At 37.8% G+C, this 17,577-nt stretch overlaps 1 protein-coding gene across 1 annotated transcript; it reads right to left on the bottom strand.

Annotated features, from left to right (window-relative positions):
* Nucleotides 1-3,228: 3,228 nt before the first annotated feature.
* Nucleotides 3,229-7,227, bottom strand: ptger4a (prostaglandin E receptor 4 (subtype EP4) a). Its single transcript, XM_063490127.1, has 2 exons — nt 6,139-7,227; nt 3,229-5,771 (listed from the first exon to the last, which is right to left on the bottom strand). Exons 1-2 carry the CDS (start codon nt 6,916-6,918, stop codon nt 5,202-5,204), a joined length of 1,350 nt encoding a protein of 449 aa, XP_063346197.1. The 5' UTR covers nt 6,919-7,227; the 3' UTR covers nt 3,229-5,201.
* Between the last annotated feature and the right edge of the window lie 10,350 nt (nt 7,228-17,577).

Here is a 17,577-nt window from a genome sequence, read left to right as displayed (position 1 = left end):
TTTATTTTCTGCTGTGTTTCACTTGCATTTATTTGAAAGACTGAGTGTAAACACACAAAAAAAAAAATATTTTATGTGCTGGAATGTGCAGAAAATAGGTTTAAATGTTAAACAAATTTCTTCCAGTCAGAGAATGTCGTATATAATTTAAAGTTTGCTTGATGCATAAAGTTAAAAGATTAAAACTAATAAAACAAGTTTTAAAAAGAGACTTTTCCATTTGATTACATTTTGTATGATGGATTATGCAGAAAAAGTAGAATTGGGCTGAAAGATCTGTTGCTTCATTACCTATTCAGGTTGTAAATCGTGTTTTTAAAAAGTAACTAAGTAATTAATTACTTTTGAAAATAAGTAATCAGTAAAGTAACAGGATTACTTTTTGGGGGAAGTAATCAGTAACTTGACCAACACTGGTCTCAAGTATAAAAAACAAGGCTTTAGCTGGAAGTCAGTTCACTGATATCAAATAAAATGTTGTCATCTTTAGGTATACACGTGCAAACGTTTTGCAGAACAGTTACTGATTTGCTCTGAGATTTTTGCCACCACTCGAAAAAATCAAGCCCTTTATTTTTGCCATGGCAGGCAGTAAACCCCACAATCATAACCCCAGCCAGAGATATGAATTTAAAATGTTGTGATGTAGTATTAGCTAACCAAAGCTAAAAACCTGCTCAATCAAAACTGACACAAAAAAATTTGAAGACTGAAAGTTGTCAAGTTGCTTTCAGTTGTTAATATTTTTGGACCGATAATCCAGCACCTCCAGTATGTCTTTCAATTTCCACGTCAGCTGTTCTTATTAACTTAGATATTATAATACAGCCTGCAAATGATCGTGCCATCTCAAACGACCAACACAAGTGCTCCTGAAGTTACATATCTACTTTCAAAGAGCAATATGAATCAATAAAAGGCAGATAGGGTGGCACTAAAGACTCAACTGATCAACCAAACTGAGCGTTTGTGTTTTATCTGGTATCATTCAAAAAAAAAAAAAAAAAGATTTTCTTTCACTTTCTGTTTACATTCATGTTCATTCATGTTCACTCTACTCATGTCAGTTTAGGTTAGAATTAAGAAAACATCAAGGACTGTCACCACTGATAGCCTGGTTCACACTTCAGAAACATTTCTTCATAAGAACACTTAAAATGTTTTCACAATAAAACCTTCAGGTTTGTTTTCAGGGGAGGATTGTCTCCCTCAGAAACATTTCTTTACAGCCACAGGAAATATGTAATTTTTCACTGACTAAGTAGTAGAACTGTAGAGTTGGTGGAGGATTCATTTAATAAACTGGCATCATGACGGATTCAGGTTGTGGTGCTCTCAGCATAAAATAAATAAAATGTAAACAAGCAATCGTAAGACAAACAAAATTACATTCAACAAATTCCTGTTTAACTTTGGGACCCCTTCATAATGATAATAATAATAGTAATAATAATAATACCACATATATTCTCTCTTTTTTTCCCCACAGTCAATCGGGACTCTGAAGAAGATCCCAGCCAGGATCTTTTGCTTGTTAAGTGATTGTATAAACCTATATGTTATTGGGCCATAGCCTAAGGTAATGCAGACTGCAGTACTTTGTTAAAATATATTTTTGTATTTTTTTAGTAGGCCATTTTAAATTCTCGTGTTACTCTGTGGAAATTAAAATATTTTAATTGTTGTATATTATATTGTTACTTTATGTCTATGTTTCAATTTGTATGTCTTTTATTTTATTGTCCATATTTTGATGTCGGGTTAATTTTTACCTCATCAAAATATTGTTTTACTATAGTATATTTTTGTTTTGTATACCATTTGTTTGTTTAATCTATTTGTAATGTATTTTCCATGTTTAACTTTATTTAAAAAATGTAATTGCTGTAACAAAAGAGGAGATTAGCACTTAGCTTGTGTGGCTTCACTGATGTCACATGGAGAAAGGATGGTTGTCACACTGATGTGAAAAGAACGGCTCCAAACACACCACAGAGGATCATATTTTCCCTTTGAATTACATTTAATTTCTCTTTGACGCCATCACCCGAGGGATGAAGCGCCCGCACTAAGACCTGCTTCAACTCCGCTTTGGCTCTGACATATTTTCAGACTCGTCTTGTTTAATTTCCTCCTTAACCGAGGGCGACAGCAGACACTGTTGAGCAACAGGTGCTTTCTGTTGTTTATCAATGAGCACAGAGGTGACAGTGCACAGACTGTCACTAGAGGACCCCGCTGAAGCAGCATCACAGCTTTGCCACTTACACAACATGTCAAGTTGTGCATCACATGAGGTCAAATTCTCTGAGCATCACCGAGATCTTTTTTCGCTGCTGAAATTTAAAGCTGATGGTCTCACCACTTACTTCTCCAAAAGTTGATTCTGTCTTATAAACAGTACATTTCCATAATTGGGGAAACCTGCAGTCAGCTGAGACTGAAGAAGTCACTTAGATGAGTGACGAAACGTTTCTCCCACTGAAAACGTCCAGATGAACAGAATCAACTTTTGGAGATTTACTTGTCTGGATGATTGAGAATGCATCAAGACGTCACCACTTACTTGTTTGCCTGTTTGGGGTTATTGAGGCAATCCTGAACATTTGTACAGGCTGTGCTTGTGCACCTGTTCACCCAGACGGTTGATTTCAATCTTGTTGCTTTTCCATTTATACATTTAATTGGGTATTGCAGACTCTGGTGAACAAAGATGATCAAATTACTGAGAATCTTTATGAATGTTCCACGTATCACCATCTCCCGCTACGGTACAATCCTGATTTTCACAGTTTAATTAAATTAACGCGTCTTGTTCCCAGAGTCTGGAGGATCCTCTCACACTCTGTCTTGTAGTCGAGGTGTTTGCTTAAGCCACTGCAATGCTTGTTTAAGCTTAATTGCAGTGAACTGGAGCTTTCAATTGTGTTTATTGTTTCAGGAGAGAAGCGCTCTGGGGCAGCTCTACTTCCAGAGACCCCTGATTTTTCTTTTCCATCAGAGCAAAGACCTCTGATTTCCTCTTATTGTGTGTGTGTCTTTCACACAATCAAGATTCAGCAAGATTGTTGTAGACTAGCAATAATCGCATTTGTGTTTATTTATCTGTAAACTTCGGAAAAGTGGTAGCACGCTTTTCTCAGGGTCATTTGTCTGAATTAATGGGGGTCATGAGATGATCTCACTAAATATAAACAAGGAAAATGTGACTGTGAGAAAGAAAGCTCATATTAAGCAGTTCTGCTTTATGGCAATAAAATATGACAACATGTCAAAGGCGATGTTTGCTCTGAAACAGTTAGTGTTCATTTACAGCTGCATCATAAATGTAGACATATATATTTCTTATCAGACAGAAGTTCTCAGTCATTTCCACTCAGTTTTTTTCTTGTACATCAAGTCATATTTACAGATATAATATATTACCACAGCAAATGAATTCAAAGCTCATACAGTATATGCATGTACACAGATTTCACTCTGCAATACAAAATGAACCACAACTGAGCATAAAGTGCATAATTTAATGACTCAAAATAAATTAAAAGTTTTCAACTTGTATGTCAATCCCTAACTTTTGCCCATACTGTACAATGTTTACAATGTTCATCGTCAGTCATTATCTGCATTTATACACACAAATGAGCCTATTGTAAATTAACAGCAAGGAGAGAAACAAGGAAAGCAACAGTCTAAGACGGTGTGATAAGGAAAAGAGGGACAATGTGTGCTTTGATGGTCTTGAAACTCAGACAAAAAGATAATTTGAGTGAAAAACTTCAAACCAACAGGAGTTCAAAAATTCAGTCTGTATAGTGTTACAATACCAGAAGGTTTAGCTTTTAATATTAAAATGGAGAATTTGCCTTATGAACGCAACAGAGAGGAGGATTACGCTGTATACTCACATGAAACTTGAGAATAATATTTAAATCTAGACTTGTGATCTTGGATAATTCATATTAGATCGGATATTGGGTGGTATCTGGTCATTTTCAAGGAGGAAAAAGGTGCTGGTACCATCTTTTTAAATGTGAGCATCATCAGACTTTTCCTGATTTTGTTTCACTGTAAACAGCATGTCTTCGACAAGAAAAACTTTGGTTTCCTGCAAAACTGAACATCTCACTTTAAACATTACACTCAAAGAGAAGTGTTACTCCTAAAATTAACCTTTAGCTTCAGTCCTAACTAATACAGAACATTTTTCAATAGGTTCTTTGATGTTTTGAGTCCTGACTTTATATATAGTGATGTTGAAAGACAACAATTTGTGAGTGTAAATACTGATCAAACTGCATGACTGATACAATTTATAACTGCACATAAATATGTCTTTTGGACGAGTAATCCTTTTGGAGCTGGAATTTATTCATTTTGACCTTCTCATAGAGAAGAATAATTATATATCACACAAAAAAATTTTTTACACAAGATCGCTCATTTAGAACTCGATTCTTCTCAAGCTGACCAATTAATGCATCTCATTAATCAGCATCTATCCACTGATTTCTAGAACATTTTCTGTAGCTGTGGAAATTATGCTGAAATTTCCCAGTCTACTGTGGAACAAGAGCCTCTGTGCCCTCGCTGTATTTTGTTTTGTTTTTTAAATAATTTGAGACAATATCTTTGTGTGTTTTCCGGGCTGTAGAACAAAAACGTCTGTGTTCACAACCTTATAAACTCTACTCTACATTAGTCATGGAGCTAACGTGACTGTGCCCTTCAAAAAGCACTGTACAGTGAGTTTCCAAATGAATCAATCCTAACAATAACTATATGAATACTCATAGTGACTACTCACAAGAAGCACAATCAGGACTATTTCATTTACTACACTGACCACAAGCTTGTAGTCAGCACAGTTTGGAGACAGTAAATAGAGCTTTACAGTAAAGGTTTCCACAATGGTTGAACAAAGTAAATGAAATTGAGAATGATAAGTTTTTTCATCAATGTTATGTGTCTAACATCTTTCTTAGGCAAAATGGCAAAATCTGCTCACACAGTCAGTCATCACTGAGGTTGCTGGGTGCTGAAACAAACAACGGGACGATATCACTCACAGCACTTATCTCTTTCCCACTGCATGGGCTCTACTAGATAGAAGAGTTACTTATTATTTATGTGCTACCTCCATTTTTGAGTTCTTCAAAAGGTCTGTTGTAGAGAAATAAAACAGTATTTCTCTGGTTGGGTCAGATGCATTTCTCCTTTACTGTCTCGGTGTTCAGCGTGACCTGAAGTGCTGGATCTTTAGGGCATGGAGATGATGGATGATCTGTGATTGCATTTGTCTCGTCTCTGGTCTGATCCTCAGCGCTGCCCTCTTGGGATGAGTAAGAAGCTTGTGAATTTCTTGCTGAAGGTGGTTGTGAAGCAGAGAGTTTGCTTGACTTAGGACATTTTTCAGTGCACATCTCAGTTTTATCTTTATAGTAGAGGAAGGTTTGACAGGTGCTGTTGCTATCTCGTTGGTCACTAGACACCAAGGAGTTAGAGTCCCTGTTAGAGATCACAGAGGAGAGCTGATAGGTATCAATACAGGGTAAGTTTCCCTGTCTCTGTTGCCTTCTTGCTCCCATTTTACAGAACAGGCACTTGATTTTCTCAATGAGCTTGATGAGAACAGCCTTGCGGAGCAGGATGTAGATCCAGGGGTCAAAGATGGGGTTAAAAGAGGCAAAACGTATTGCCCGTAGATCAGGGTTTTTGTCCAGCCGCACCTCCACTGGAGTCTTATAAAGCTGGTTTAAAAACACCTGAGCCTGCAGGGGAGAGGAGAATAGTGACTGAATGAAAAGATATGGATGTGTATGTTTGAGAGGCCACTAATATAAACATGAAAGGGAAGAGAGTCAGTTCACTTCTAATGTAAACTGTTTTACACTTTTACATAATCCTGCATACAGCAGATGTGCTGAGTAAGAGTGATTAATCTGGACTGTAAGTGTTGTGGCTGAAAAGGTGGAAGGAAAAGTTTATTCACTACAGATATTTTTTTCTTTTTCACATTTTTTTAACCTAACTAAACAGTTTTCTGCACTTAAAAAACATTTTTGTGTGAAAAAGAACCATGCGTAAATCGTGCGTAATGGTAACATGCAACCGAAAAAATAAAAATAAAAAACTTACAACAAGTGGTATAGAGCAGATGAGGACTACTGCCGATGTGCCTATGAGTAGAATAACCATCTGAATCTCTGCACCGGCCAGACGACCAAAGCTGCGTGCTCTTCTTCGCGGGTCCACGCTGCGTCCCACATCGGTGCCAAGCGACATCCTACGCACAAAGCGTCGATGCATCCGGATCAAAGCCACACACACCAGCACATTACAGATGACAGTGGCGAGAATAAGAAGAGAGCTGAAACCAGCATACATGTAGGAGTAGGCGGCATCGCTGGTCTTGTTGCTCCTCCATTCTAAAAAACACCACGTTTGTGGGTACTGTTTCTTCACCTGCCCAAAGCCCATAATTGGCAGGGCGCAGAAAAAAGCATTTGAGATGTAGATCGCTACTAGAGTCAGTCCCGCCAGTTTTTGGTCCACGTAGTCGTTGTAGAAATAGGCATGGTTTATAGCAATGTATCTCTCTACCGACATGGCACATATGATGCTGAGCCCTGCCAGCGAGAAGAAAAGCATGGTGAATCCAAAGTACTGGCACAGCGGGTCCTCTCCGGGCCACGCGCCTTTCACATAAATGGCGATGGTGACCGGACTGGCCAGCAGCGTGCCAAGCAGGTCCGTGATCGCCAGCCCACACACCAGCGTGTAAAACGTAGTTTCTTTCTGTTCTTTCCGAGATTTACAAAGGACCACGATGGCGATGAGGTTTCCAACCACCCCGAAAATGAACATAATGGACGGAATGGTGGGGACCATGGTCCTCCCTGTGGTTTGATTATTCATTGTGAAGTCCAAACGCACTTCAAGACAAGTGAAGCAACTCTTTTTATCGCCTGTATTTCCAGTCCTGAGCAAGAAACTTACCTACAAGTGAAAGAAGCCTGGGCAGCATTTTCAAAATAAGAAGGTAGCTTTTTCTTATCTGAAAACTAACCTTTAAAAAACTTACAACATCCCCCAAAGCATCCTCCGCATGCTGCCTCGGTGGTAACCAACAACTCCGTGGTGCTTTCTTATCAGATCCTCAGCTAGCTGTGCAAGACAGAAGCAGATTTCACTCACCAGGCCAGAGAGATAAAGCAGGCAACAGACACCAGTGACTTCATTGAAATGAGGCTCTGCCTTCAGGCGTCTTGCTGGGCTCAGCCCCTCCCCTTCATTTCACTTCACAGCCCTAATCAGCAGTTCAGGAAAAAGGTCTTGGGCACATTTTGTAACACAGAGATTAACCACAACTCACAGCAAATTGTTTACACCGTGGTATAACATTATTAGGTAGGGGAAAAAAGGACAAAACAACAGTGAGTCTGAAAAACAAAAGTTTAGTTTTTTGCTTTTAAAGTTTCCACAACAGGACAGAGAGAGAGGAAGAAAAGGCAAAAATCTATATTTTGCTTACATTTTAATCTGTTAGGGTGGATTCTACTTTGAGAAATGATTGATCGCAAAGATTAACCAAATGATTCACATGAAAACACGCAAGATTAGGTGATGGGAAATAAGACAATAATTCAACTAAAGGTTATACTTTGACAATCTGACTTTCTTACAGTCATTTCATATTTTGCTTACTGGTTCAAGAGTCTTTTTTGTTCCTTAGGTACTGATGAAAATCAGCAAAATGTGAAAAGGCTCCAGTGAGATCAGTTAGTCTCCAGTCTAATTCTGATCACATATGTTTATAAGATTGTCATAAAATGTCAAACAAACAGCCTATTTGAAAAAAGCCTCTGTAATAAAACTTTCTGTTCCTATGATCATATTTTAATGAGAACAGTTTATTAGTAACTTAAAATTCAGCCGCCAAACACATTTTATTTCAATTAAAGGCAAAACAAGCATCCATCATTTTCACTGTGGAGTACATAAACAGGATGTGCAGGTGAGAGCAGTAGTCTTCTTTTTATTTAATTCTTTTCAATAATTGTCAAAAAACACAAAACACATCAAAACAAAAGTGACATTTAAACAAACCAGCAGATGTACAAGGTAGTTAATCTGTAGAGATGAATTACTGAGGTAGTTAGTTGTCTAAGAACGTCAGGTATATATAATACATATAAATAGTGGAAAGTGTTAGTCATAGCTAAGTTTTAACAGTCTACAAAGGGTTTCCGGGGTTTCTGAAATTTATCAGATGAGCCACACAAACCGATTCTTCATTTCTAAAGATGAAGATGTTGTATTAAGTCTGTGAGTCCATCATGATCGGTGAAAGTTCTTCCAGTTTAGGAGAACCAATATTTATGCAATTATTATGTTTGTTTTCTGTGACTTAATACTACTACTTGATACACTGGAACATAATCCACAATCACATGCAATTCAGCCTCCAACCAGCTGCTATGTTAAACCTCAGCTGGCGAGTAAATGCCAGCTGAAGTGTACAATGTCTATGTACAGCGGCAATAAAGGAATCTTTATCTTACCTTATCTTGGAAAAGAATTGTACATGTTTTGAGTTAGCTGACTATGTAGGCATAACTGGCAACAGTAGGCCAATTTGATAGCCTTTTCTTTACTTGAAATAACAGAAAAATCAAAATGTTGTCATCTGTACTGGAAAAATCAAACAGGTTTGATCACTGTCAGTAGATGAATTTAGGATTCTACCAGCATTCTACTTAATGGCCAGCAGGGGGTGAGTCTTGGTTTCAAACAATCAGCTGTGCAGAAATCTATGGGAAAATAATCCCGTCCTCCTTCACGTGTCACCTCAGTAAATACTCTGTGATGGCTTTATAAGCTGAGTTGCAAATTTTAGGTCATACTGAACAGTACGTGAAGTTAAATTATGGTTGTTATTAGAGTAATTTCCAGGGTATGCTAACTGGCTAATGATTTGTCAAACAGAAGTCGTCAGCCAATGAGCATGCAGAGTCCCTTTGGTTCACAGTTCACTTGTCACAGTTTTTTTTAATATGAGGATTTTTACTGCAAAATGCTCGGCTTGAGGCTTCATAGCGGGAATTGCCAAGCAGTGCATTCATCTTTTATACCTACGATGAGTGTGAGCACAACAATATTTTTGGAGTATTTATAGCAATAACTTAAAAACTAGTCAGATGCACATCTAATCGCATAGTTAGTTAATGTCGTACCATTCAGTCAGCAAAAATACTGTTAGATTAAATTACTAAGGGTGTGTGTTTCAGTCACACATTTTTTTATGTATATTTGCTATTGTGCCATAAGTTACAACTGATCCTAATGTGCCACACTCAAAACTTCAGTGGCTCAAAGTAGAAGAGTGTCAGTATGGCGGCGATCGCTTTGAAATCTCTTTCATCTTTGCTTTGTGTTTTTAGCTTTATGTTCTATGTGTGTCCTGTAGATAGGGATTTGTGGTGGTGTGTGGGACTGTAGCTAAGGTTTATGTTTATAACTGGTAATTATGTGACAAAGCGTTTCAGTTTATTTTGCAGAGTAATGAGAAAGTCACATAAAGAGTGTTATGAATCACTTTATCCACTCAGCTTTAAGAATGCTACTGGATTACTTTCAAGAAAAGGAACAAGTAATGTGTAATACATTACTTTTTTTAGGTACCGACCTCAACACTGTATTTCCATGAAACACTAGAGTACTAATGGTACTGAAACACTTACATATCCCGAGTCAGGACAGTGTGTTGGAAATCACTGGTGTTCACTTGAAGTAAATGACAGCTAACCTACACTGCTGATACAGCAAGTCTGTCAGTAATCATTCCTGGGCGTGGCCAGAAAAACTGAGCTCAGCTTTTCAAAAATTTTCTTTAACAGCAGTTAATCCATGATTTAACAAGGGGCTAGGTCGCTTTAGCTAGTTTTAATTATTTAAACTTCAAAGTTTAATAAATCGAATCTTTTTACATTTTTTAGTTTCACATTGTGGATGTCTTTGTCTAATACAGAAATTAGTTCTATGATCTGAAACATGTAAGTAGGACATATGTGCAAACAACCAGAAGGAAAATACCTTTTCCCAGCACTGCATGTGAGGGCAATGAATGATTATAAAGGACCTCCATGACTGGTGACAAACAAACAGTTTCTGCCACTTAGCTTCGGTGGGTGGGGTCAGTCAGTGTGGGGGCGCACTTGTAGATGCAGCCTGACTGTCGCCTGTGCTGTGCTTAACCCTGAGCTACCCGTCACCTGTGCAAAACCAGCATGGACAAATTGTCTGCATGGAAGGTGTTTGTTTTTGTTTTAAGTTAAATAAGTAAAGATTACTGTGAATGTGCAAGTCTTTAAAAACACGCACACACACACACACACACACACACACACACACACACACACACACACACACACACACACACACACACACACACACGGGGAGAGTCCACAACTTCTGGCTGCTACTTCTTTTTAACTAGACTGTGACAGAACACGTTGAACTCTTGAGACCTTGAGTCCCCTTATCTGACGTCATCCTGTTATAGTGACCCTATCAAAACACAATCTGTTGCTGTCAAAGTTACAGACATTTTACAGCCTTGAAAATGTTTTTTTTTTTGTTTTTTTTAGCATGGCATTCATATGTAGTCCGTATTACATAATTGGCCTTAACACGTCAGCCCGTCGGAAAACACAGCTGTGTGCGTGAACATACTCATACCCTACAACCTCCAGTTGTTTGTTTCTCTGAAGTTATGTTTAGTTTCAGGGCTATCCGAATGTGCTGTAAGTAGATTGGAAAGATTAGGCTTCACATGAATGTGCTTTTCCTGGATTTGTGTATTGAAGTCAGATAACCTGCAGCATAGCTGCACTGTAACTTAGAGTAATAACCACCAACACTACTGAAATAATCAATTTTCCTCTAAATACAATTCTGTAGATAGTTATTGTAGATAGACCATTGCACAATGTGCTTTTTGCATGGGCTTTTATATTTGTACGTCTGTTTTTGTGTGAGCTTTGCTGTCTAAAGAAAGCAAATCACACACAAAAAACCCCTACTTCCCAAAAGCATTTCTTCTTGCTTTAATTCCTGTGCCAAACAATTACTACATTGTGTTGTGGAAAGGATTTATAGATTCCTATGTCCTCAAAGTATTATAATTTACGGGTGAGGGAATGCGCATTTTTCTCCCATGATTTTGTTTCCCAGAACAGTCATTTATAGAGAAGAAAAACAACAACTGCTATTACAGGTGTGTGGCACTCTGTATTTGCTACAGCATTTACAGTAGGCGTTGCTCTGGATTATTTTCCTTGCAACAATGCTCCTGTGTTTTGGTTTACTGTTAGGCTGGCTCTAAGATTATGACTGCTACCCGTAGAGCGGCATGATCGCTGAGGACAGGTAGAGACACATTTGATAGCTCGCGGGATGGGTCAAAGAAAACTGTCTTCATTCCTTGTTTAATTCCCTGTACGCAGGGATGAGCTGCCTACACACCCACCAGATTCAATGTTGTTCTAGAGCTTTGGAGACGCTTGAAAATTTTTTGTAAAAATGTGTAACCTCTCACTTTTGTCTCTCTCTCACACACTGCCTGAAGTGAAAAGCTCAGCAATTTGTAATAATGTGCTTATTCACCATTTTGAAAAGGTTTTGACAGGTTCTCAGATGTGCCATAACTAGCAGCTGTAAGTTTATGTTTGAGTTGGAGTGAGAGAGCACTCTGTGTTACTCTTTCTAAAGGTAACTAAATCCATTCAGCAGCCTTTTTATTGCTCGCTCATGTTAAACATGTTATATCTTGTTGTTAAATCTGTATGAAAAAACTTTAGCTGGGAGCTATTGTAAGATAATCATCAGAAAACGCGGCAAAGCCCGGGCTTTGTGCATCGTTAAGCTCCGGGCTCCAGAGAGTATTCTTAATTTCATTCCAACTCTATGAATAAGGGACATAACCTATTTCTCAAATTGTCAAACTATTTAAACGCTGAGTGGATTTATTGCTGAATTGAAAAAGAAATTCAAGTACAGTATTTTTTTGATTAGTTTGGAATACTTTCACGCGTCACAGAAGTGTTCACAAAAAGAGTTAAATTAATTTGAATAATGAGCAGTTAATGTGTTAAAATGTCCAAACACTGTTCCTACAATTGCAGATCTGTTTGTGAATTTAACACAAATGCTTGCAGGGAATATTTGAAATTAAACTTCAATCAATATTTTTTGCAGGTTGCAGCATGTAGCACATTTAATGAGCAGGCTACCTACAACCACTGCAAACCACCCAGAGCTCAAGAAATATCAACTTATTTCTTGAGCTCTGGGTGGAAATCTCACTAGGTAAGAATGGGTTTCTCTGGGTTTCTCTGACAAAATAATTCCCCAAATTTCTAATTAGTCATTTAAAAGTTGAGTCGAATTGTTCCTAAACTGAGAAATGAATCTTTTTTATTCTGTTTTAATCTGTTTACCATACAGCAATGTCATAGGGAGGAGTACAAAAACCATATATGGAAAATAAAAGCCAAACAAACCCACAAACAGTCAGCAGTAATGCTTATGACTCAGCAGTGCTTGTGTTAAACATTCAAAAACACTTTATCATTTCACGATCTGTTTGGTGCGATTCTTTTCTGCTGAATCAGACGTGTTTGGGCTGCAACCGAGGACAGAATAACAGTTATAAGACTGCAGTTTACTCTCCGCTTTACAGTCTTGGTTAGGCAGACAATTTGGCCTTGAAGTTCTGGAACTCTTATTGAATTACTTTATGATTTTCCCCCCCAATAATGTATCAACAAATAGCGCAGAGCTTAAGGGGCTGACCTGGTAGCTCTAAACAGAGCAGTTTACAGTTACTTTAAACCAGACGAAAGATTCCCAGCATCTCCAGGAATAAGCCCAGGTGGACTGGATTGTTGTCCTTGAGGACATTCTGCCTGCAGCTTGTTTTTAAATGTAAAGTTTAGAAATAGCAAGGATGTGTTTATCTTGAGGTCTGGTTGATTTATAGATAACATCCGTATGCGATCTCCTTCAGCATAACAAAGCCACGGCGCAGAGAATCACATGTAAACTGTTTGAACTGGCACTGAATTGCCAACTTGTAAACAGAAACAGGTCCCTTTTTTGTAGATTTTTTTATTTTTTTAGATCAGATTCTGCCAGTTTGTTTAGACTGTCGATGAAGTTGTCATAATTAATCACGTGTACCTTATAAAAATATTCATTCACAGTTCCTGAAAGCATGACCTTCAGTCAGATCTGAGACTAAAACATCCATCTAAAGTGAACATATCTCTTCATAGGGTGATTTATTCCTCAGCTGGTACGCACCACACCAGAGAAGGAGGCTCACTCTAGTTTATTCAGTCAAAATGACAAATAAGAGTCTGCGTTTTACACGTTACACAGCACTTCTCCTTCCAGAAAGTTTTTCTCCAAAGTAGATGTGACTCATCATAGCAACAGTCAAACAACAACATTCTGGGAACTTGAAGCGTTAATCCAGCCAATTGATATTCCTGGGAAAAACTGTAACTCCTACTTCTCTTAAGCTGCGCATAAGACATTATGATGGTAATCATTAGCAAGGAAAGCAAACTAAAGAGACATTAAGGAAGTTTTCTGGACCGGATGACTATATTTGGCCATTAGAGCACAGTGGAAAAAGTCTGCAGGAAGCTGTATTGCTGATGGAGCAAACCTATAGCCAAAGGGCAAAAGTAAGACAAATGAGGAACACTGCATCCCGTTTAATTAGCTTATTTATATTCCAATCCCTGAGTCTACGAATTAGTTTTGGACATGCTGGATGTTGTTTGTGAAATCCTGCTGTGTCATTTCTCTGAAATGCAGGTAACTGAATGGAAACCTTCCATTCAAATTACTGATGCTTACGCCATTAAGAAGCAGCTTTATCGAATCATTCAGACATACAAATATATATATATATATACACAATTTTATATAAAATATATAACATTTTTATTTTTTTATTTTTTTCATTTTTTCATTTGGCTTTTAATAACGTTTGCTGAAAACTTTCGCCAGCTATCCTCACATGGTCCTGTCACAGGAAGTGGGAGCATGTGAGATTTCTTTCCAGTATTTGAGGATTGATTCATATCAAAACATCCCGCTGCTTCTATTTTTGCTTCAACATCATGGCTGTAGCCCCTGCGCTTCTTCATGCTTATCAGTTCAGTGGGACAGCTGTGAGACATCTTGCCAAATAGTTATGTCATCACTGAACGCTCAGACGTGGTTAGTCCACCTCTGCTTGGTCAACGTGACTCTAAAAAGCTTTGTTGATTAAATGTTTTGGCCGCCTGTGATCAGACACTGAAATACCTAGCAACAACAGTCCTTATAAATAACAGGCATTCATCATTTGTCTCTGTTGTGGAGAAATGAATATGACTTTATTTGGTTTATAATTTGTAATTGTAATGATTTTACGACACAACTTGTGAACTCGTGTTTACCTTGTCATGTCATGTGACCCTGGAGAACCCATGGGGTCAGAGCCGACCCCATGGGTTTTCTAGGGAAACCATGGGGTCAAATTTGACCCCATGGGTTCTCCAGGGTTAAGAGAGGTGATTATCACCAGTTTGTCTGGGATTGCTGAATAACTTAGATCATTTCAGTTGCACTGAGGCCATTGGTGTCTTTGAACAGGACGCATGACAATTTTCACAAACATCAACAATTTAGATGCAGATAAAAGGAAAACACAAGTTCAAGTGCAGCTACATCTGATATTTAAAATAAAAATTTCCGATACAAGCAGCTTAATAAAAATCCAGATATTCAAATCTGGATTTTGAGGCTACTTACAGAGGGGCAAGAGCATATACATTACAAACAAATATACTAGATTACCACCTAATGAAAGGTGTATACCACAGTTAACAGCTACAACCACCTTATCTTTCTGTAATGGTTACTCCTTTATGTGCAAGCATGAAATTATACATTTTTATGCAAAAATATAATTACCGTTATCCATGACTTTTCAAATTTCAATGTTAAGCATTAATTTAATAAAGTATTGTATTAATTCTGGTCTTAAAGCCTTTTGTTTACTGTTTTAGCCATTGGTCTTTCTTCTTTTGAAACTGGAAGTTACCATGTTTACACAAAAGATCAGAAGTTAAGAGCTAAAGTTAGCACTATCCTGCAGCTAGTTTGATTAGCAAGTTGTATCTATAATCCTAACCCTGTTAAACAGGATGCAAAATTTGAGCAGTGAAAAGATGTCTAAAAACAGCCTACTTGTTGGACAAATTAAACACAATCAAACATTGGACGAGATCACAGGGCACCCACACATCACTTGGAGCAGGGTGCCTTTAATTATGCATAAATTTAAGCCTTAAAGCGGCAATTAAAAAATCCCCTACTCCCATCCTCTCAAAGCAATTTTAGGAAAAAATTATCATCTTAATGATTCAAATTAAAGCCAAGTGAATAGATTTGCAGAGGTGGGTTATATAAAACTGTATTACCTGTACAGGTGCATTGTAACACGCTGTAAACGTGCTAATTTCTACTGGGAATTTAACCATGAGCCTCTATGGGAACTGACTTGCTTTAGAGGCCAGTCTCATTTTGAGTAACTGCAATGCTGAAGGTTGCTGCTTCGTTGCTCATTTGCTTAATCCTGATTGTTACTTACTGAGATGGAAATTTCGCGTTGTTTAACAAAGACCCAAATTACACACTGTCAAAGTCTGGTGTTCAAAGTCAGAAAGTATTATTTTAAAGTTACCATGTAACTGTAGCTAATGGCTGAGAGCAAAAAATTATTTTGATTGCATTTTAATTGGCTTAAAAGGTCATATATTTCAGCTCATGGTGTCAAAATAACAGGTAAATGAATCAGACAGCAGATAAATCCAATGTCTAATTGCCGTTGCACATCACCTTAATTTATTAGTTTAATATAGGAACAATACGCCAGCGTCAGGGCACATAAAAGCCATGCATGCCCTCTAAACAAATGGACAGATGAATTAAACGTTATTTGTTTTCACTTATCTTTTTAAAGTGTTAAATATGAAGTGAGTGACCCTGATGAATAATGAAAGATTAATAAACATCTTTCTCTGGAGATTCAGTGGGAAGTCTTTAATAATAACCCAGCTGGCAGCATCTTATCTTGCATCTTTTGTGCTTTACAAGAGAAGGACCAACCTGTGCCCTCCCACCTTGGAGAAACATAGACGTTTATATCAAACTTAATCAATAAAAGGAGCAAAATATAAAAGATCAGATGGGGGGGGGGAAGCATGCAACAAGGAAAAATGCATCTGCAGGAAGATAAAACTCTCCCAAACGTGGATAAAATTAGAACATGGTGTTCAGAGATAGCACGTACTAAACCTAAAAGATTAAATAAGAATGTGTTGACTTGTTTACAAATTTACTGACCAACAAAGGCATTTTAATTCTCCCAAGGAGGTTTCTTTGTATAAGAAAAGGTTTGAATAGAAGCAAGTCCTCTGTATCCAAGCCCAGCTCTGATAATGTCTAATGCACGCGCTTTTCTCTTTGAGATTAATATTTACATCTCAAATAAACCATGACATCATAGCTAGCCACCGTCCTCCTCTCCTCCAAGAAAACAGACATGGGTGTTTTAACACACTTAAAAGGCTCTGGGCATCGGATAACCAGTGATGTGAATGTCAAACTTCCTGACATCTCACCTGTTTGACTTGATCAGCGGTGCTCAAACACCTGCAAAAGGCTTCTGGGACAACAGCAGAGAATGTAAATACTCCTGTCACTGCTGTTAACCAGCAATGTTTAACCTGCCAAAGAATGACTGATGGCCACCTATTTTTTTTTTTTTTTAATGCGGATTAGAGTTAATATATTTTCAACAGCTTTATCGCTATGAGATAAACATCACACACAGAAAAAAGGCCTGAATCTGTGGAAATAATCTGTGACTGTACAAAGATGAAAGACTTCACTGATAAGCTGGAAGAAGGACACTAGCACTTTTCTTTATGGTAATTACACTTTAGTGGCACATATTTCACCACTGTGCGACTTTGTGCAGGCATCCAAGAATCAGCTGAATTTCTCCTATAGTGTACACTCAATTGCCAGGTTATTAGGTGCACCTATTCAGGTAGTTCTTAATCCAAATATTAAGACGTTCTCCTGAGGTTTAAATCGATCATCAGAGAGAGAAAGAAAGGCGATTTAAGTGACCTTGAATGTGACCAAAAATTCATCTGTCAAGGTGGTCTAAGCATAGCAGGAATGAAAGTCAACTCTCAGACTGATGAAGATGGTTCATATACACTGTGTTGCATTCGCTAACACTTTGCAAGAGCTATATGTGCATTATTGACACTCTGTTGTCAGATCAACCCTCCTTCACTGCATCCATGAACCCTTTCTGTGGTCTGCAGCTCCGCATTCAACATCCTTTCTTCAGTATATCTACCATCCCTCTTTATACAATATAGTCTATTAACTTAATAATAACAAGTGCAATGTAAATAAAAGGAGATATTCTAATAAAAA

The sequence above is a fragment of the Pelmatolapia mariae genome, linkage group LG12, assembly GCF_036321145.2.
Source record: "Pelmatolapia mariae isolate MD_Pm_ZW linkage group LG12, Pm_UMD_F_2, whole genome shotgun sequence".
NCBI lineage: Eukaryota > Metazoa > Chordata > Actinopteri > Cichliformes > Cichlidae > Pelmatolapia > Pelmatolapia mariae.
Note: the sequence above shows the minus strand (reverse complement) of the source record. Positions and strands in the feature narration are given on the sequence as shown.

Excerpts from the sequence above, each read along its gene's own strand:
- ptger4a (XM_063490127.1), bottom strand. The coding sequence starts at position 6,918 with ATGAATAATCAAACCACAGGGAGGACCATGGTCCCCACCATTCCGTCC. Across the intron at positions 5,772-6,138 it reads TCTGCTCTATACCACTTGTT|GCTCAGGTGTTTTTAAACCA; the intron begins GTAAGTTTTTTA and ends TCTCCCCTGCAG.